The sequence below is a fragment of the Euprymna scolopes genome, chromosome 46, assembly GCF_053919585.1.
Source record: "Euprymna scolopes isolate OS-2025 chromosome 46, ASM5391958v1, whole genome shotgun sequence".
NCBI classification, from domain to species: Eukaryota; Metazoa; Mollusca; class Cephalopoda; order Sepiida; family Sepiolidae; genus Euprymna; species Euprymna scolopes.
This window is the reverse complement of record NC_136527.1, coordinates 137,416,093-137,438,861: the sequence shown is the minus strand read 5'-3', so window position 1 is coordinate 137,438,861 and position 22,769 is coordinate 137,416,093. Positions and strand designations below refer to the sequence as shown.

The 22,769-nt window shown below is 27.4% G+C and overlaps 1 protein-coding gene across 2 annotated transcripts in view; it reads left to right on the top strand.

Annotated features, from left to right (window-relative positions):
- LOC145271411 (uncharacterized) overlaps positions 1-22,769 on the top strand; it is a 681,202-nt gene that overhangs the window by 215,851 nt on the left and 442,582 nt on the right. For both annotated transcript variants that reach the window (XM_080126945.1, XM_080126944.1), the window contains exon 4: positions 2,962-3,006. In XM_080126945.1, the coding sequence (XP_079983071.1) occupies positions 2,962-3,006 (45 nt within the window). The remainder of the gene's footprint in view (positions 1-2,961; positions 3,007-22,769) is intronic.

Sequence of the window (22,769 nt, the reverse complement as noted above, 5' to 3'; positions counted from 1 at the left end):
TAGATATGTATAGATAGATATGTATATATATATAGATAGATATGTATATATATATATATAGATAGATAGATATGTATATATATATATAGATAGATAGATATGTATATATATATATATATATAGATAGATAGATATGTATATATATATATATATATAGATAGATAGATATGTATATATATATATAGATAGATAGATATGCATATATATATAGATAGATAGATATGTATATATATATATATATAGATAGATAGATATGTATATATATATAGATAGATAGATAGATAGATATGTATATATATATAGATAGATATGTATATATATATAGATAGATATGTATGTATATATATATATATATAGATATATAGATATGTATGTATATATATATATAGATATATAGATATGTATGTATATATATATATAGATATATAGATATGTATGTATATATATATATATAGATATATAGATATGTATGTATATATATATATATAGATATATAGATATGTATGTATATATATATATAGATATATAGATATGTATGTATATATATATATAGATATATAGATATGTATGTATATATATATATAGATATATAGATATGTATGTATATATATATATATAGATATATAGATATGTATGTATATATATATATATAGATATATAGATATGTATGTATATATATATATATAGATATATAGATATGTATGTATATATATATATATAGATATATAGATATGTATGTATATATATATATATAGATAGATAGATATGTATATATATATATATATATATAGATAGATAGATATGTATATATATATATATATAGATAGATAGATATGTATATATATATATATAGATAGATAGATATGTATATATATATATATATAGATAGATAGATATGTATATATATATAGATAGATAGATATGTATATATATATATATATAGATAGATAGATATGTATATATATAGATAGATAGATAGACAGATATGTATATATATAGATAGATAGATAGATATGTATATATATAGATAGATAGATAGATATGTATATATATAGATAGATAGATAGACAGATATGTATATATATAGATAGATAGACAGATATGTATATATATAGATAGATAGACAGATATGTATATATATAGATAGATAGACAGATATGTATATATATAGATAGATAGACAGATATGTATATATATAGATAGATAGACAGATATGTATATATATAGATAGATAGATAGATATGTATATATATAGATAGATAGACAGATATGTATATATATAGATAGATAGACAGATATGTATATATATAGATAGATAGACAGATATGTATATATATATATATATGTATATGTATATATATATATATATATATATATATATATATATATATATATATATAGATAGATAGATAGATAGATAGATAGATAGATAGATAATGGAAAATTCCAATAAAAAGAGGAAATGCATGTTTCTTATATTCTTAGTACAGCAATCCACTCCAAAAAAAAAAAAAAATATGGTACTCTTGCAGAATTGGATCCGGATCCTTGGGAGTTACCATCAATCATGGCTTGGGCTCGATCAACATTCAGTGGATTAAGCCGGAAGTTGCTAAACCATTGAAACGCTAAATAGTTTTCTTTTTTAGTAATTGATTAGCGTGTTAAGTTAAAGCTTATAAAGCTAAAAGAGGTTTGATTGACAGGACGACGCTATTTTTAGTTTTCACTTCACCCCAGATGATGGTGGGAAGGGGGGGAAAGCAGAGCAAAAGCTGAGAAGATATTTATTTGCTCCCCCACCGAGCAAATTAGGCAAAAGGCCGATTTTTAATGTGAGGAGTGAAGGGGAAATGGAGACCAACTCCCCGGTGAGTAGGGGAGCTGGATAATGACAATTGGTATGAAGGGTTGCCCCTACATTGACCAAGGTCTTATCTTGTGGGGTCGCCCCCACATATGGTCTTTGCTTGCAGTATCTGCCGGTACAGATGGTATTTATTTGCTCCCCCACCGAGCAAATTAGGCACAAGGCCGATTTTTAATGTGAGGAGTGAAGGGAGGGGGAAGGGGAAAAGGGGACCAGCTCCCGAGAGGTGGGAAATGGGAGCTGGTTAAAGGTCAGGCATGTGCGGTTGCCCCCACATCTGGTCTTTGCTAGTCATAGCTGGTCTTTGCTAGTCATAGCTTGCAGCATCTGTCGGAACAGATACTACACTTTTGTATTTATTTGCTTCCCCACTGAGCAAATTAGGCACAAGGCCGTTTTTTAATGTGGAGATGGAGGGAGGGGGGAGGGAAAGGGGGATCCTGCTCCCGAGAGGTGGGAAATGGGAGCTGGATAGTAACTGTGGTCGTAGGGTGATCCCTACCTTGACTAAGTTCAGATATGTGGGGTTACCCCCACATATGGTCTTTGCTAGTCATAGCTGGTCTTTGCTTGCAGCATCTGTCGGAACAGATGGTATTTATTTGCTCCCCCACCGAGCAAATTAGGCACAAGGCCAATTTTTAATGTGAGGAGTGAAGGGAGGGGGAAGGGAAAAGGGGACCAGCTCCCGAGAGGTGGGAAATGGGAGCTGGTTAAAGGTCAGGCATGTGGGGTTGCCCCCACATCTGGTCTTTGCTAGTCATAGCTAGTCATAGCTTGCAGTATCTGCCGGAGCAGATACTAAAAAGCCCAATCAACACGCGAGAAGCCAAAACAGCAATAATTTTGTAAAAATCGACGTAAATAAAATCTATACATACGCGCTTTTCTAATTCCTAGATATTATTATATAGGACCCATATAAACAGTTTTAAGAGATAGTAACGACCCCGGGAGCGCGTGCGAGAAAAGCCTTTTGAAGACATACACGAAATGGTCACACACATTTTGCCTTATATATATATATATATATATATATATATACTACCGGACATATTTGCTAATTGAGTTATTTTGTTTGTGTTTTTTAGTTTTATGAACCTGTTTTGGATCCAAGCCTTCCACCAGTTCCACCCGTAAGTACTTGTTTCACGTTTGACCGTTTTTCAAAATTGTTTTTAAATACTTTTTCAAGTCAGATTTACATATACGAGGTGCCTTCAATAAGTTTCCAGACTTTTTTCAGCGCATAAAACTCTAGTTACCTTCAAAGTAATCTTCTCCAACTGCAATGCATTTGTTGTACCGTTCCTACAACGGAGGCCCCATGAAAGACCTGTTGTGCAAACGGAGGCCCCATGAAAGACCTGTTGTGCAAGCGGAGGCCCCATGGAAGACCCGTTGTGCAAGCGGAGGCCCCATGGAAGACCTGTTGTGCAAACGGAGGCCCCATGGAAGACCCGTTGTGCAAGCGGAGGCCCCATGGAAGACCTGTTGTGCAAACGGAGGCCCCATGGAAGACCCGTTGTGCAAGCGGAGGCCCCATGGAAGACCTGTTGTGCAAACGGAGGCCCCATAGAAGACCTGTTGTGCAAGCGGAGGCCCCATGGAAGACCCGTTGTGCAAGCGGAGGCCCCATGGAAGACCTGTTGTGCAAACGGAGGCCCGATGAAAGACCTGTTGTGCAAGCGGAAGCCCTATGAAAGACCTGTTGTGCAAGCGGAGGTCCCAGGGAAGACCTGTTGTGCAAGCGGAGGCCCCATGAAAGACCTGTTGTGCAAGCGGAGGCCCCATGGAAGACCTGTTGTGCAAACGGAGGCCCCATAGAAGACCTGTTGTGCAAGCGGAGGCCCCATGGAAGACCCGTTGTGCAAGCGGAGGCCCCATGGAAGACCTGTTGTGCAAACGGAGGCCCGATGAAAGACCTGTTGTGCAAGCGGAAGCCCTATGAAAGACCTGTTGTGCAAGCGGAGGTCCCAGGGAAGACCTGTTGTGCAAGCGGAGGCCCCATGAAAGACCTGTTGTGCAAGCGGAGGCCCCATGGAAGACCTGTTGTGCAAACGGAGGCCCCATAGAAGACCTGTTGTGCAAGCGGAGGCCCCATGGAAGACCCGTTGTGCAAGCGGAGGCCCCATGGAAGACCTGTTGTGCAAACGGAGGCCCGATGAAAGACCTGTTGTGCAAGCGGAAGCCCTATGAAAGACCTGTTGTGCAAGCGGAGGTCCCAGGGAAGACCTGTTGTGCAAGCGGAGGCCCCATGAAAGACCTGTTGTGCAAGCGGAGGCCCCATGGAAGACCTGTTGTGCAAGCGGAGGCCCCATGGAAGACCTGTTGTGCAAACGGAGGCCCCATGGAAGACCTGTTGTGCAAACGGAGGCCCCATGGAAGACCTGTTGTGCAAGCGTGTCATTGACCCCCGTCATTGCTTCTTTCGTCTCCTCAATTGTTTCATAACGACAGCCTCTAAGGTTTTCTTTGAGCTTGGGGAATAAATAAAAGTCACAGGGAGCAAGGTCTGGACAATAGGGAGGCTGAGGAAGTGTTTTGATGCTCATCTTGGTCAGATGATCTGTGACAAGGACGGAGTTTTTTACTATACCTTTGGGACAAACTTCACGCAAATCTTCCGCATCTTTAGTTACTCGTGAATAATTTGTGTGTACAGTTCCCACACTGACATCAAACTGTGCACTTATCGTCTCTATAGACACACAACAGTCCTTATCTATGAAATTCTTTATTTGGCCAATCAACTCTGATGTTCTAACTTCCTTATTCCACCCACACCTCTCATCATTCTTCACAGACTCCCTGCCTTCCTTGAATCTCTTATGCCACTCAAAAACTGATGCTCGATTCACGCAAGATGGTCCAAAAGCAGTCTGAAGCATTCCATACGTTTAAAGCAGAATTTTATTGCTCTTCTAAAGTGTCCTCACGTCCAGATTGCATTTTTGAAATTCACCAGCTGTGACGATCAAGCTTTAGTAGGGTGTATTCCAATTGCTACTGAAGCTGTTCATTTGAACATGAAATGATAAAAATTGGTCAGTCATCTCGTAGTATGTATAGCTATAACCTACTGGATTTTCAAGAGTCTACAGCAATTTTAAATGCCTGTACAAAAAAGTCTGGAAACTTATTGAAAGCACCTTGTATGTATGTGTCTGTGTGTGTATGTATATATATATATATATATATATATATATATATATATATATATATATTCATCAACGTTTCGTCTTTATTTCGAGACTTCCTCTGGATGAATGAGATTAAGAAACAAAAAATACCAGTACAAAATATTTGAAAATGTTTCACGTGCACAGTGTGACCCAGTTCTATTTCAGAGAAACGGAAAAAAAGACGTTGGAAATTCAAAAAGGAGGGGGAGGGCTGGCGCTGTTAAAGAGAAGGAAATTTTAGTGACGTCATATAGTCGTTAATGTAATTTTAAAACTATGAACACAAGTTAGTTAATATTCTTATTGGGGGAAAAAATATATCTGTTGAAATTCAAATATAAGTTTGTAACAGAAATGAAATGAGTGTTTTTTATGTAATTTATTGATTGAGATTATGTGTTAATTATTACAGCGGGTGTTTGAATGGAGTGAGATATATATATATATACATACATGCATACAAATATATCCTGACCTGAGGCAGTTGCCTGTCTAGCCGCACTGATGAGCTGTGAAACAGCAAAACAGTACTATGTGTGGATGACTATATATATATATATAATTAATAAGGTAAAGGATAAAGTTCCATATTAACTTTATGACATTGCTACATCAATAAGGGTTACCGAAAGAGGTATACGGGGAAACCTCTTTAGATCATGCCATTTCAAAGGTAAATGCTTCTCGTCAGAAAAAGAGAATAAGCCAAGATTATAAAAATGTCAGCTTAAAAAATATTCAGATTATGTATTATTATCTGGTACAATGAAGCACCCCTTTTGGGGGAGTTGAGGGCGTCTACATTAATTAATCTTGTGCACAACTGGTTCTGTACTTGTGTAGTATTGGGAATCCCAGCTTAAATGCTATCTAGGTAGTTTGTAGAAATAGTAAGTTATGTAAGTATATTTTCGATTCCCATCAGCGAGTTTGACATGCGGAGGAAATGGTGTTTTGTAACTACTTTGTACTTTCACCTAACAAAAGATTAAAACAAGAAGTTGCATCTTTCTAGATTTATCAGCATTTGCCCCGCCCCATCACATCTAATCCCCAAAATCCCCAGGAGATGTCAAATCCTGATGAAGATGAAAAAATTTGAGTTCTGCACGATGCAAAAAAAAATCCTGAAAATGAAGAAAGAATGAAGTTTTAGGCTGTAAATTTGAGTTCTGCACCATGCAAAAAAAGAAATGACTAAATCCATCGTTTGGCCCCTCATTTTGCCCCGAAAGTCTCCAAGGCCTTAACATATTTAAATTTGAGTTCAGCACCATGCAAAACTGCTAAATAGACATACACAGAAAATTTTGGACAAAATATGGTAAAATAGTCTCAAAAATGGAGTGTTTTTATTAGCCCTAAAAAAACCCTGGGGCACACCCAAGAGTTATCGTGAAGTATAGACAAACGAAATTATATAGAAATCTGTTAGTTACAATTTTTCAGATTTTTTTTTTAATAAACACAAAAATAAGATATGCATCAAGTGCACTTGAAACCAAATCACAACGTAATATTAGGAAAATAAACAAATATTTTACTTGTTTGAAATTTATAACATAAATATATTTCGGAGGTATACTCCATCCTCAGTATGTTGTTTTCTTTCTTTTTTTTCTTTGCCATGTTGTATTTTGAAATGTTTGAACTGTGCATAGATAATGCAAGAATAATGTCAAGGACGAGAGTTCATATAGAAACGTTAATTTAATTTGAATAAAAAAAATATGCTTCAAAACCAAATCACAACATAATATTAGGAAAATAAACAAATATTTTAATTGTTTGAAATTTGTCAAAAATATATTTCAGAGGTATACTCCATCTTCAGTATTTTGTTTTCTTTCTTTTTTTCTTTTATAAAAATCCCAGGCATCAACCTTTTTTTAATAAGCGTCAATTTTAGCCATTTTAACCCGAAAGCCACCCCTAGGGAGGCAACCGGAGTTTTCCCAGATAATCCGTTCTGTTACTTTTTTACTCATATTGTAGCATAGGGAATCCCAACTTAAATGCTATCTAGGTAGTTTGTGGAAATAGCAAGTTATGTAAGTATATTTTCGATTCCCATCAGCGAGTTTAGTGGGGTCACAGAAGGTTAGGGTTGACAGGTATCAACCTAGATAAAATGCACCGGAAATTAGGGGTGACGGGAATTGTGGTCGTAGGCTTCCAGTTGACGGACACATGAGCTGAGAGTTGGTTTTGGGCTGTAGAGAATGCAGATGGGGAGATTAGGGTCCCTCCATGACAACCAGGTTTCGACACGATAGGCTTGCCTTTAATAAAAGGATTGAAGCTTCAAATCCATCTTGTATTATCAATGCATCTGCAGCAGTAGATATCGTCCGCTGGACAAGGCAAGTGGGTATGTACGATTATGTATTTGCACGTACACGTCGAGACCTTCCAAGGCAAGAAATATAAGAAGAACATATATGTAGGAACACACAGACACTTAAAAGCACCATTAGTAAAAGTGATGGAATGCACTCATCTGGGTGAGGTCCCGTGTTTTGACAATCTTCTGGGGTTGTCCTTTACACCTGATCTGAAATGGAACACGTACATCAAGTCTGTTTCCAAGGTCGCTGGAAAGATGGTGGGATCCTTATACCACTCCAGAAGATATCTCACCACTGATGCAATTCTCTATCTATATAAAAGCCAAGTACGTCCAAGGATGGAATACTGTTGCCATATCTGGGCAGGAGCTGCTAAAAACAGCCAATCCTGCCTTGACAGAGTACAAAATAGACTTCATGGCTTAGTGGGGGATGCCCTTTTCTCTACCCTGCAACCTCTCTCCCACAGAAGAGACGTTGCGAGCCTATCCTTGTTTTATCGTTATTTCCATGGCAGGTGCTCGTCTGAACTCCAATCTCTGGTCCCCCCCCCTCGCCAATCTTTCACGAAAAACACCCGTCTAGCTGAATCCACTGTGAAAAATTTCCTCCACTCTATATCTGTGCCTAAATCAAAACGTGGATTCCACGAACAAAGCTTCTTTCTTAGAACTGCACGCCTGTGGAACTCTGTTCCGTCTGCCTGCTTCCCACCGGACTACAACTTGGATGTGTTCAAGTCCAATGTTAACAAATTCCTAATGAACTGCCCCCCTTAAGTAAACACTTCATCAAATCTCCACACTAACGTAATGTACTTGCAATAACCCTTATCCCTGAGTGGCTTCCAGGCCTTGATAAGTGGTGATCACTGTGTAAAAAAAAAAAGCATTTCGTGGGGGAGGCTGGTGTGTGATTTTCAAAATGTTAGACTGTATCAACTACCGTATACTCATTAACCCTTATCCTCGAGTGGCCTCCGGGCCTTGATAAGCGGCTCTATGTAAAAAAAAAATTAAAACCATCATTATGTGACAAAACTGCCTCTGAGATGGGTATAGAAGCTCCATTTTCTTTTCTTTTTTTTATTTTTTACAACTTTTTCTGATTTTCCGATAATCTTTCACGAAAAACACCCATCTAGCTGAAACCACTGTCAATAATTTTCCCCACTCTTTATCTGTGTCTAAACTGAAACAGATTCCACGAACCAAGTTTCTTTCTTAGAACTCTGTTCCGTTTGTCTGTTTCCCACCTGACTACAACTTGGTTGTCTTCAAGTCCAATGTAAACAAATTCTTGATAAACCGTCCCCTTAAATAATCCAATTTACCAAATTTCCGCTACTAACGATTAGTACGATATTATCCCATTGACTACCGTATACTCATTAACCCTTATCCTCGAGTGGTCTCTGGGCCTTGGTAAGCGGCTCTATGTAAAAAAAAAAATTTTTTAAATTAAAACCATTATTATGTGACCTCCCCGACAAAACTGCCTCTGAGATTGGTATATATGCTGAGATACCATGCTCTATAACAGACACGACAGGAAAACAAATGAACACATATCTAAAGAAATGGCAGAAACACTCGAGGATAACCTCCAATCCGTAGTGGAATGGGGACAAAAATGGATGGTCACATTCAATGCCGCCAAGACTAAACTTGTTTCCTTCAATAATTACAAGAAACCTTCTCTACCAATAATAGCAATGGCCAAAGAAACATTACCTGAATGTACTGCCAATCTGATAGGTCCTGAACTGTCATCTAAGCTTCAGCCTCCGTCCCACGAACGAAATGTTGCATCCCTCTGTCTGTTCTACAAGTATTTTAATGGCGAATGCGCTAACGAATGAACACATATCTAAGGACCTGGCAGAAACACTAGAGGATGACCTCCAATCTGTAGTCGAATAGGGACAAAAATGGTTGGTCACATTCAATGCTGCTAAGACTAAGCTTGTTGCCTTCAATAACTACAAGAAACCTTCTCTACCACCAATAGCAATGGCCAAGGACACATTACCCGAAAGTACTTCTTTTAAACTCCTCGGCCTAACATTTACAGGGAAAATGAAATGGAATAGACACATTGAGAGCATTGCCAAAGCTGTTGCAAAGAAGGTGGGCTCTCTCTTCCATGCTAGAAAACTACTTACGCCTGAAAATATCCTGTACCTCTATAAGTCCACTATTCGCCCATGTATGGAGTACTGTTGTCACATTTGGGCTGGTGCATCTGCTGCTTGTCTCTCACTCCTGGACAGGGTTCAAAAGATAGTCGCCAACCTGATAGGTCCTGGATTGTCACCTAGGCTTCAGCCTCTGTCCCAATCGACGAAACGTTGCATCCCTCTGCCTGTTCTACAAATACTTTAATGGTGAATGCTCTGACAAACTGCAAGCACTTGTACACCCTTGACGTGAATACTCCCGACAAACCCGACAAGCAGCTAAATCCCACCCCTTCACAGTAGAGATCCCTATTTGTAAGAGAGCCCCCTACTCCAGTAGTTTCTTCCCCAGAACCGCTACACTTTGGAATTCCCTTCCGGGTTCCTGCTTCCCCAACTGTACTGACATGCATAAGTTCAAGTGTAACGTGAACCGACATCTTGCTGCCCAACTCCCTACAATGGAAGATCAGATAACAAATAAACTTGAATTTATAAGATCAAAAGATCCGACCTTGATCGTTCTTCGGGGCCCGTGACGCAGTGGATACAGACGTTGAATCTCTACGGTTCCAAGTGAGCATTCTCTGAATATAGCAGTTTCAATTCTACCCAAAGCCGGCCAGAGGCTTACTTGGCCAAAAACGTGGTGAGATAGCAACAACTATTAGGATTAGTTGGCTAAAACGTTGTATATAGATGACAACAACTATGGAAGGCAGTAATTGCTGAGAATGCAGTTAGATTCGGCATTCCTATCCTGTCGCGGTTAACCACCTGCCGAAGGCCAGGGAAATAGTTGACCGAAACGTGAAACAACAACCGATAGTAGATGAAGATAATAGTCCGCAAATAAATGGTCACAGAACGAAGATGTCATATTCCAAAAAATCATGTGGTTTGACTGTTAGGTGTTTATATAATTTAGCGGTGTGAAAATCATCCGAGATTTTAGGTGCCTTAAAGGTCAGCCTTGCATGCGGGTAGCTAGATTTGAAACAAAACGTGTGTTAATACGTATATTTCTCACAAAATACATTTCCTCTCTCTCTCTCTCTCTCGCTCGCTATGTACATTTCTTTTATATGAAAAATATATTTTACAGCATCAACATGATCTACAACAGTTTCTATTTCCTCGCTCCCCTGCTTTGAACATTTTTTGTTTCAAAAAAAAACAAAACATATACATTTCCTCTCTCTCTCGCTCACTATATACATTTCTTTTATGCCAAAAATATATTTTACAGCATCAACGTGATCTACAACAGTTTCTATTTCCTCGCTCCCCTGCTTTGAACATTTTTTGTTTAAAAAAAAAAAAAAAACATATACATTTCCTCTCTCTCTCTCTCTCGCTCACTATATACATTTCTTTTATGCCGAAAATATATTTTACAGCATCAACTTGATCTACAACAGTTTCTATTTCCTCGCTCTCCTGCTTTGAACATTTTTTGTTAAAAAAAAAAAAACATATACATTTCCCCTCTCTCTCTCTCGCTCCCTATATACATTTCTTTTATGCCGAAAATATATTTTACAGCATCAACGTGATCTACAACAGTTTCTATTTCCTCGCTCCCCTGCTTTGAACATTTTTTGTTTCGAAAAAAAACAAACATATACATTTCCTCTCTCTCTCTCGCTCACTATATACATTTCTTTTATGCCGAAAATATATTTTACAGCATCAACGTGATCTACAACAGTTTCTATTTCCTCGCTCCCCTGCTTTGAACATTTTTTGTCTCGAAAAAAAAACAAACATATACATTTCCTCTCTCTCTCTCTCGCTCACTATATACATTTCTTTTATGCCGAAAATATATTTTACAGCATCAACGTGATCTACAATAGTTTCTATTTCCTCGCTCCCCTGCTTTGAACATTTTTTGTTTCGAAAAAAAAAAAAACATATACATTTCCACTCTCTCTCGCTCACTATATACATTTCTTATATGCCGAAAATATATTTTACAGCATCAACGTGATCTACAACAGTTTCTATTTCCTCGCTCCCCTGCTTTGAACATTTTTTGTTTCGAAAAAAAAAAAACATATATTTAACAGTGTCAACATAACCTACGACAGTTTTTGTTTCCTCTCTCTCCATCTCTGTTTCTTTTGCTCATCCCCTCTATCACACACTCTCTCTCTTGCTTTTTATATTTCATTCATGCCGAAGAAGAAATACATTTCACGGTGATGCTTAAGAAAAAACAACAAACATTTATTTCCTCTCTCTCTCTCTCTCTCAAACATGTTTACGTTTTTTCTTCTTTTTTTCAAATATAGTTTTTCTTTTTTTTTTTCAACTATAGTTTTTCTTTTTTTTTCTTTCAAATATAGTTTTTCTTTTTTTTTTCAAATATAGTTTTTCGTTCTTTTTTTTTAAATATAGTTTTTCTTTCTTTTTTTTTAAATATAGTTTTTCTTTTTTTTCTTTAAAATATAGTTTTTCTTTTTTTTCTTTCAAATATAGTTTTTCTTTTTTTTCTTTCAAATATTGTTTTTCTTTTTTTTTCTTTCAAATATAGTTTTTCTTTATTTTTTTCAAATATAGTTTTTCTTTATTTTTTTCAAATATAGTTTTTCTTTATTTTTTTCAAATATAGTTTTTCTTTATTTTTTTCAAATATAGTTTTTCTCTTTTTTTAAATATCGTTTTTCTTTTTTTTTCAAATATAGTTTTTCTTTTTGTTTCAAATATAGTTTTTCTTTTTTTTTCAAATATAGTTTTTCTTTTTTTTTCAAATATCGTTTTTCTTTTCTTTTTTTCAAATATAGTTTTTCTTTTCTTTTTTTTCAAATATAGTTTTTCTTTTTTTTTCAAATATAGTTTTTCTTTTTTTTGAAATATAGTTTTTCTTTTTTTTCAAATATAGTTTTTCTTTTTTTTTCAAATATAGTTTTTCTTTTTTTTCAAATATAGTTTTTATTTTTTTTCAAGTATAGTTTTTCTTTTTTTTTCAAATATAGTTTTTCTTTTTTTTCAAATATAGTTTTTCTTTTTTTTTAAATATAGTTTTTCTTTTTTTCAAATATAGTTTGTTTTTGTGTTTTCAAATATCGTTTTTCTTTTTTTTTTACAAATATAGTTTTTCTTTTTTCTTCAAATATAGTTTTTCTTTTTTTCTTTCAAATATAGTTTTTCTTTATTTTTTTCAAATATAGTTTTTCTTTATTTCTTCAAATATAGTTTTTCTTTTTTTTAATATAGTTTTTCTTTTGTTTTTTTAAATATAGTTTTTCTTTTTTTTCAAATATAGTTTGTTTTTGTTTTTTTAAATATCGTTTTTCTTGGTTTTTTCAAATATAGTTTTTTCTTTTTTCTTTCAAATATAGTTTTCTTTTATTTTCAAATATAGTTTTTATTTTTTTTTCAAATATAGTTTTTCTTTTATTTTTTCAAATATAGTTTTTCTTTTTTTTTCAAATATAGTTTTTCTTTTTCTTTCAAATATAGTTTTTCTTTTTCTTTCAAATATAGTTTTTCTTTTCTTTCAAATATAGTTTTTCTTTTCTTTCAAATATAGTTTTTCTTTTTTTTCAAATATAGTTTTTCTTTTTTTTTTTCAAATATGGGGATCAGAGCGTTGATGATGTAAGGATAGGAGTTTGGTTTAGGATGCATTAGCCAAAAACTATATTTGAAAAAAATTGGTTTATTAGCCAAATAGAAAAGTTACTGTCTAAACCCACATGATTTTTGGAATATGACACCTTAGTTCCGTGACGAACATGTACATCAAAGATTTTTCTGTTTTTTTTAAATTTTAATAATATAGTTTTTCTTTTTTTTTCAAATATGGTTTTTCTCTTTTTTTTACAAATATAGTTTTTCTTTTTTTTTCGAATATAGTTTTTCTTTTTTTTTTTTTCGAATATAGTTTTTCTTTTTTTTTTTCGAATATAGTTTTTCTTTTTTTTTCCAGATATAGTTTTTCTTTTTGTTTTTCAAATGTAGTTTTTCTTTTTGTTTTTCAAATATAGTTTTTCTTTTTGTTTTTAGAATATAGTTTTTCTTTTTTTTTTCAAATATAGTTTTTCTTAGTTTTTCAAATATAGTTTTTCTTTTTGTTTTTCAAATATAGTTTTTCTTTTTGTTTTTAGAATATAGTTTTTCTTTTTTTTTTCAAATATAGTTTTTCTTTGTTTTTTTTCAAATACAGTTTTTCTTTTTTTTTCGGATATAGTTTTTCTTTTTTTTTCGAATATAGTTTTCCTTTTTTTAATATAGTTTTTCTTTTTGTTTTTCAAATATAGTTTTTCTTTTCCTTCAGATATAGTTCTTCTTTTTTTCCAATATATTTTTTCTTTTTTTTTTCAAATATATATATTTTTTTTCAAATATAGTTTTTCTTTTTTTTTTCAAATATATTTTTTTTTCAAATATAGTTTTTCTATTTTTTCCAATATAGTTGTTCTTTTTTTCTTTTTTTTTCGAATATACTTTTTCTTTTTTTTCGAATAAAGTTTTTTTTTTTTTCGAATATAGTTTTTCTTTTTTTTTCAAATATAGTTTTTCTTTTTTTCCCAATATAGTTTTTCTTTTTTTTCAAATACAGTTTTTCTTTTTTCTGCAAATATAGTTTTTCTTTTTTTTTTTCAAATATAATTTTTCTTTTTTTTTTAAATATAGTTTTTCTTTTTTTTTTCAAATATAGTTTTTCTCTTTTTTTCAAATATAGTTTTTCTTTTTGTTTTTCAAATATAGTTTTTCTTTTTTTTTCAAATATAGTTTTTCTTTTTGTTTTTCAAATATATTTTTTCTTTTTTTTTCAAATATATTTTTTTTTTCAAATATAGTTTTTCTATTTTTTCCAATATAGTTGTTGATTTTTTCTTTTTTTTTCGAATCAAGTTTTTCTTTTTTTTCAAATATAGTTTTTCTTTTTTTTTCAAATATGGTTGTCCTTTTTTCCAATATAGTTGTTCTTTTTTCCAATATAGTTGTTCTTTTTTCTTTTTTTTTCCAATATAGTTTTTCTTTGTTTTTTTCAAATACAGTTTTTCTTTTTTTTCTTTCAAATATAGTTTTCTTTTTTTTTCCAATATAGTTGTTCTTTTTTTCTTTTTTTTTCGAATAAAGTTTTTCTTTTTTTTCAAATATAGTTTTTCTTTTTTTTTCCAATATAGTTGTTCTTGTTTTCTTTTTTTTTCGAATAAAGTTTTTCTTTTTTTTCAAATATAGTTTTTTTTTTTCAAATACAGTTTTTCTTTTTTCTGCAAATATAGGTTTTCTTTTTGTTTTTCAAATATAGTTTTTCTTTTTTTTTCAAATATAGTTTTTCTTTTTTTTTCAAATATAGTTTTTCTTTTTTTTTCAAATATAGTTTTTCTTTTTTTTTCAAATACAGTTTTTCTTTTTTTTTCAAATACAGTTTTTCTTTTTTTTTTTCAAATATAGTTTTCCTTTTTTTTCAAATATAGTTTTTCTTTTTTTTCAAATATAGTTTTTCTTTTTTTTTCCAATATAATTTTTCTTTTTTTTCAAATACAGTTTTTCTTTTTTCTGCAAATATAGTTTTTCTTTTTTTTTTCAAATATAGTTTTTCTTTTTTTTCAAATATAGTTTTTCTTTTTTTTTTCAAATATAGTTTTTCTTTTTGTTTTTCAAATATAGTTTTTCTTTTTTTTCAAATATAGTTTTTTCTTTTTTTTCAAATATAGTTTTTCTTTTTTTTCAAATATAGTTTTTCTTTTTTTTTCAAATATAGTTTTTCTTTTTTTTCAAATATAGTTTTTCTTTTTTTTCAAATATAGTTTTTCTTTTTTTTTCAAATATAGTTTTTCTTTTTGTTTTTCAAGTATAGTTTTTCTTTTTGTTTTTCAAATATAGTTTTTTTTTTTTTCAAATATAGTTTTTCTTTTTTTTTCAAATATAGTTTTTCTTTTTTTTTTCAAATATAGTTTTTCTTTTGTTTTCAAATATAGTTTTTCTTTATTTTTCAAATATAGTTTTTCTTGTCTTTTTTTTTAAATATAGTTTTTCTTTTTTTTCAAATATAGTTTTTCTTTTTTTTTCCAATATAGTTTTTCTTTTTTTTTCCAATATAGTTTTTCTTTTTTTTTCAATTAAAGTTTTTCTTTTTTTTAAATATAGTTTTTATTTTTTTTCAAATATAGTTTTTCTTTTTTTTTCAAATATAGTTTTTCTTTTTTTTTCAAATATAGTTTTTCTTTTTTTTAAATATAGTTTTTCTTTTTTTCAAATATAGTTTGTTTTTGTTTTTTCAAATATAGTGTTTCTTTTTTTTTTACAAATATAGTTTTTCTTTTTTCTTCAAATATAGTTTTTCTTTTTTTCTTTCAAATATAGTTTTTCTTTATTTTTTTCAAATATAGTTTTTCTTTATTTCTTCAAATATAGTTTTTCTTTTTTTTAATATAGTTTTTCTTTTGTTTTTTTAAATATAGTTTTTCTTTTTTTTCAAATATAGTTTGTTTTTGTTTTTTTAAATATCGTTTTTCTTGGTTTTTTCAAATATAGTTTTTCTTTTTTCTTTCAAATATAGTTTTTCTTTTTTCTTTCAAATATAGTTTTCTTTTATTTTCAAATATAGTTTTTATTTTTTTTTCAAATATAGTTTTTCTTTTATTTTTTCAAATATAGTTTTTCTTTTTTTTTCAAATATAGTTTTTCTTTTTCTTTCAAATATAGTTTTTCTTTTTCTTTCAAATATAGTTTTTCTTTTTTTTTCAAATATAGTTTTTCTTTTTTTTTCAAATATGGGAATCAGAGCGTTGATGATGTAAGGATAGGAGTTTGGTTTTGGATGCATTAGCCAAAAACTATATTTGAAAAAAATTGGTTTATTAGCCAAATAGAAAAGTTACTGTCTAAACCCACATGATTTTTGGAATATGACACCTTAGTTCCGTGACGAACATGTACATCAAAGATTTTTCTGTTTTTTTTAAATTTTAATAATATAGTTTTTCTTTTTTTTTCAAATATGGTTTTTCTCTTTTTTTTTCAAATATAGTTTTTCTTTTTTTTTTTCGAATATAGTTTTTCTTTTTTTTTTCGAATATAGTTTTTCTTTTTTTTTCCAGATATAGTTTTTCTTTTTGTTTTTCAAATGTAGTTTTCTTTTTGTTTTTCAAATATAGTTTTTATTTTTGTTTTTCAAATATAGTTTTTCTTTTTGTTTTTCAAATATAGTTTTTCTTTTTTTTTTCAAATATAGTTTTTCTTTTTTTTCTAATATTGTTGTTCTTTTTTTCTTTTTTTTCCAATATAGTTTTTCTATATTTTTTCAAATATCGTTTTTCTTTGTTTTTTTCAAATACAGTTTTTCTTTTTTTTTCGGATATAGTTTTTCTTTTTTTTTTCGAATATAGTGTTTCTTTTTTTTAATATAGTTTTTCTTTTTGTTTTTCAAATATAGTTTTTCTTTTCCTTCAGATATAGTTTTTCTTTTTTTTTCCAATATAGTTTTTCTTTTTTTTTCAAATACAGTTTTTCTTTTTTTTTTCAAATACAGTTTTTCTTTTTTTTTTCAAATATAGTCTTTCTTTTTTTTTCAAATATATTTTTTCTTTTTTTTTCAAATATAGTTTTTCTTTTTTTTTCAAATATATTTTTTTTTTCAAATATAGTTTTTCTATTTTTTCCAATATAGTTGTTCTTTTTTTCTTTTTTTTTCGAATATAGTTTTTCTTTTTTTTTCGAATAAAGTTTTTCTTTTTTTTCAAATATAGTTTTTCTTTTTTTTTAATATAGTTTTCTTGTTTTTTTAATATAGTTTTTCTTTTTGTTTTTCAAATATAGTTTTTCTTTTTTTTCAAATATAGTTTTTCTTTTTTTTCAAATACAGTTTTTCTTTTTTTTTCAAATATAGTTTTTCTTTTTTTTTCGAATAAAGTTTTTCTTTTTTTTCAAATATAGTTTTTCTTTTTTTTTTCAAATATAGTCTTTCTTTTTTTTTCAAATATATTTTTTCTTTTTTTTTCAAATATAGTTTTTCTTTTTTTTTCAAATATATATTTTTTTTCAAATATAGTTTTTTTATTTTTTCCAATATAGTTGTTCTTTTTTTCTTTTTTTTTCGAATATAGTTTTTCTTTTTTTTTCGAATAAAGTTTTTCTTTTTTTTCAAATATAGTTTTTCTTTTTTTTCAAATATAGTTTTTCTTTTTTTTTTTAATATAGTTTTTCTTTTTGTTTTTCAAATATAGTTTTTCTTTTTTTTCAAATATAGTTTTTCTTTTTTTTCAGATATAGTTTTTCTTTTTTTTTCAAATATAGTTTTTCTTTTTTTTTCAAATATAGTTTTTCTTTTTTTTTCAAATATAGTTTTTCTTTTTTTTTCAAATATAGTTTTTCTTTTTTTTTCAAATATAGTTTTTCTTTTTTTTCTAATATAGTTTTTCTTTGTTTTTTCAAATACAGTTTTTCTTTTTTTTCTTTCAAATATAGTTTTCTTTTTGTTTCAAATATAGTTTTTCTTTTTTTTCTTTCAAATATTGTTTTTCTTTTTTTTTCTTTCAAATATAGTTTTTCTTTATTTTTTTCAAATATAGTTTTTCTTTATTTTTTTCAAATATAGTTTTTCTTTATTTTTTTCAAATATAGTTTTTGTCTTTTTTTAAATATCGTTTTTCTTTTTTTTTCAAATATAGTTTTTCTTTTTGTTTCAAATATAGTTTTTCTTTTTTTTTCAAATATAGTTTTTCTTTTTTTTTCAAATATCGTTTTTCTTTTCTTTTTTTCAAATATAGTTTTTCTTTTCTTTTTTTTCAAATATAGTTTTTCTTTTTTTTTCAAATATAGTTTTTCTTTTTTTTGAAATATAGTTTTTCTTTTTTTTCAAATATAGTTTTTCTTTTTTTTTCAAATATAGTTTTTCTTTTTTTTCAAATATAGTTTTTATTTTTTTTCAAGTATAGTTTTTCTTTTTTTTTCAAATATAGTTTTTCTTTTTTTTCAAATATAGTTTTTCTTTTTTTTTAAATATAGTTTTTCTTTTTTTCAAATATAGTTTGTTTTTGTGTTTTCAAATATCGTTTTTCTTTTTTCTTCAAATATAGTTTTTCTTTTTTTCTTTCAAATATAGTTTTTCTTTATTTTTTTCAAATATAGTTTTTCTTTATTTCTTCAAATATAGTTTTTCTTTTTTTTAATATAGTTTTTCTTTTGTTTTTTTAAATATAGTTTTTCTTTTTTTTCAAATATAGTTTGTTTTTGTTTTTTTAAATATCGTTTTTCTTGGTTTTTTCAAATATAGTTTTTCTTTTTTCTTTCAAATATAGTTTTCTTTTATTTTCAAATATAGTTTTTATTTTTTTTTCAAATATAGTTTTTCTTTTATTTTTTCAAATATAGTTTTTCTTTTTTTTTCAAATATAGTTTTTCTTTTTCTTTCAAATATAGTTTTTCTTTTTCTTTCAAATATAGTTTTTCTTTTCTTTCAAATATAGTTTTTCTTTTCTTTCAAATATAGTTTTTCTTTTTTTTCAAATATAGTTTTTCTTTTTTTTTTTCAAATATGGGGATCAGAGCGTTGATGATGTAAGGATAGGAGTTTGGTTTAGGATGCATTAGCCAAAAACTATATTTGAAAAAAATTGGTTTATTAGCCAAATAGAAAAGTTACTGTCTAAACCCACATGATTTTTGGAATATGACACCTTAGTTCCGTGACGAACATGTACATCAAAGATTTTTCTGTTTTTTTTAAATTTTAATAATATAGTTTTTCTTTTTTTTTCAAATATGGTTTTTCTCTTTTTTTTACAAATATAGTTTTTCTTTTTTTTTTCGAATATAGTTTTTCTTTTTTTTTCCAGATATAGTTTTTCTTTTTGTTTTTCAAATGTAGTTTTTCTTTTTGTTTTTCAAATATAGTTTTTCTTTTTGTTTTTAGAATATAGTTTTTCTTTTTTTTCAAATATAGTTTTTCTTAGTTTTTCAAATATAGTTTTTCTTTTTGTTTTTCAAATATAGTTTTTCTTTTTCTTTTTAGAATATAGTTTTTCTTTTTTTTTTCAAATATAGTTTTTCTTTGTTTTTTTTCAAATACAGTTTTTCTTTTTTTTTCGGATATAGTTTTTCTTTTTTTTTCGAATATAGTTTTCCTTTTTTTAATATAGTTTTTCTTTTTGTTTTTCAAATATAGTTTTTCTTTTCCTTCAGATATAGTTCTTCTTTTTTTCCAATATAGTTTTTCTTTTTTTTTTCAAATATATATATTTTTTTTCAAATATAGTTTTTCTTTTTTTTTTCAAATATATTTTTTTTTCAAATATAGTTTTTCTATTTTTTCCAATATAGTTGTTCTTTTTTCTTTTTTTTTCGAATATACTTTTTCTTTTTTTTCGAATAAAGTTTTTTTTTTTTCGAATATAGTTTTTCTTTTTTTTTCAAATATAGTTTTTCTTTTTTTCCCAATATAGTTTTTCTTTTTTTTCAAATACAGTTTTTCTTTTTTTTGCAAATATAGTTTTTCTTTTTTTTTTTCAAATATAATTTTTCTTTTTTTTTTAAATATAGTTTTTCTTTTTTTTTTCAAATATAGTTTTTCTTTTTTTTTCAAATATAGTTTTTCTTTTTGTTTTTCAAATATAGTTTTTCTTTTTTTTTCAAATATAGTTTTTCTTTTTGTTTTTCAAATATATTTTTTCTTTTTTTTTCAAATATATATTTTTTTTCAAATATAGTTTTTCTATTTTTTCCAATATAGTTGTTGATTTTTTCTTTTTTTTTCGAATCAAGTTTTTCTTTTTTTTCAAATATAGTTTTTCTTTTTTTTTCAAATATGGTTGTCCTTTTTTCCAATATAGTTGTTCTTTTTTCCAATATAGTTGTTCTTTTTTCTTTTTTTTTCCAATATAGTTTTTCTTTGTTTTTTTCAAATACAGTTTTTCTTTTTTTTCTTTCAAATATAGTTTTCTTTTTTTTTCCAATATAGTTGTTCTTTTTTTCTTTTTTTTCGAATAAAGTTTTTCTTTTTTTTCAAATATAGTTTTTCTTTTTTTTTCCAATATAGTTGTTCTTGTTTTCTTTTTTTTTCGAATAAAGTTTTTCTTTTTTTTCAAATATAGTTTTTTTTTTTTTTCAAATACAGTTTTTCTTTTTTCTGCAAATATAGGTTTTCTTTTTGTTTTTCAAATATAGTTTTTCTTTTTTTTTCAAATATAGTTTTTCTTTTTTTTTCAAATATAGTTTTTCTTTTTTTTTCAAATATAGTGTTTCTTTTTTTTTCAAATATAGTTTTTCTTTTTTTTTCAAATACAGTTTTTCTTTTTTTTTTCAAATATAGTTTTCCTTTTTTTTCAAATATAGTTTTTCTTTTTTTTCAAATATAGTTTTTCTTTTTTTTTCCAATATAATTTTTCTTTTTTTTCAAATACAGTTTTTCTTTTTTCTGCAAATATAGTTTTTCTTTTTTTTTTCAAATATAGTTTTTCTTTTTTTTCAAATATAGTTTTTCTTTTTTTTTCAAATATAGTTTTTCTTTTTGTTTTTCAAATATAGTTTTTCTTTTTTTTCAAATATAGTTTTTCTTTTTTTTCAAATATAGTTTTTCTTTTTTTTCAAATATAGTTTTTCTTTTTTTTTCAAATATAGTTTTTCTTTTTTTTCAAATATAGTTTTTCTTTTTTTTCAAATATAGTTTTTCTTTTTTTTTCAAATATAGTTTTTCTTTTTGTTTTTCAAGTATAGTTTTTCTTTTTGTTTTTCAAATATAGTTTTTTTTTTTTTCAAATATAGTTTTTCTTTTTTTTTCAAATATAGTTTTTCTTTTTTTTTTCAAATATAGTTTTTCTTTTGTTTTCAAATATAGTTTTTCTTTATTTTTCAAATATAGTTTTTCTTGTCTTTTTTTTTAAATATAGTTTTTCTTTTTTTTCAAATATAGTTTTTCTTTTTTTTGAAATATAGTTTTTCTTTTTTTTCAAATATAGTTTTTCTTTTTTTTTCAAATATAGTTTTTCTTTTTTTTCAAATATAGTTTTTATTTTTTTTCAAGTATAGTTTTTCTTTTTTTTTCAAATATAGTTTTTCTTTTTTTTCAAATATAGTTTTTCTTTTTTTTTAAATATAGTTTTTCTTTTTTTCAAATATAGTTTGTTTTTGTGTTTTCAAATATCGTTTTTCTTTTTTTTTTACAAATATAGTTTTTCTTTTTTCTTCAAATATAGTTTTTCTTTTTTTCTTTCAAATATAGTTTTTCTTTATTTTTTTCAAATATAGTTTTTCTTTATTTCTTCAAATATAGTTTTTCTTTTTTTTAATATAGTTTTTCTTTTGTTTTTTTAAATATAGTTTTTCTTTTTTTTCAAATATAGTTTGTTTTTGTTTTTTTAAATATCGTTTTTCTTGGTTTTTTCAAATATAGTTTTTCTTTTTTCTTTCAAATATAGTTTTTCTTTTTTCTTTCAAATATAGTTTTCTTTTATTTTCAAATATAGTTTTTATTTTTTTTTCAAATATAGTTTTTCTTTTATTTTTTCAAATATAGTTTTTCTTTTTTTTTCAAATATAGTTTTTCTTTTTCTTTCAAATATAGTTTTTCTTTTTCTTTCAAATATAGTTTTTCTTTTTTTTTCAAATATAGTTTTTCTTTTTTTTTCAAATATGGGAATCAGAGCGTTGATGATGTAAGGATAGGAGTTTGGTTTTGGATGCATTAGCCAAAAACTATATTTGAAAAAAATTGGTTTATTAGCCAAATAGAAAAGTTACTGTCTAAACCCACATGATTTTTGGAATATGACACCTTAGTTCCGTGACGAACATGTACATCAAAGATTTTTCTGTTTTTTTTAAATTTTAATAATATAGTTTTTCTTTTTTTTTCAAATATGGTTTTTCTCTTTTTTTTTCAAATATAGTTTTTCTTTTTTTTTTCGAATATAGTTTTTCTTTTTTTTTTCGAATATAGTTTTTCTTTTTTTTTCCAGATATAGTTTTTCTTTTTGTTTTTCAAATGTAGTTTTCTTTTTGTTTTTCAAATATAGTTTTTATTTTTGTTTTTCAAATATAGTTTTTCTTTTTGTTTTTCAAATATAGTTTTTCTTTTTTTTTTCAAATATAGTTTTTCTTTTTTTTCTAATATTGTTGTTCTTTTTTTCTTTTTTTTCCAATATAGTTTTTCTATATTTTTTCAAATATCGTTTTTCTTTGTTTTTTTCAAATACAGTTTTTCTTTTTTTTTCGGATATAGTTTTTCTTTT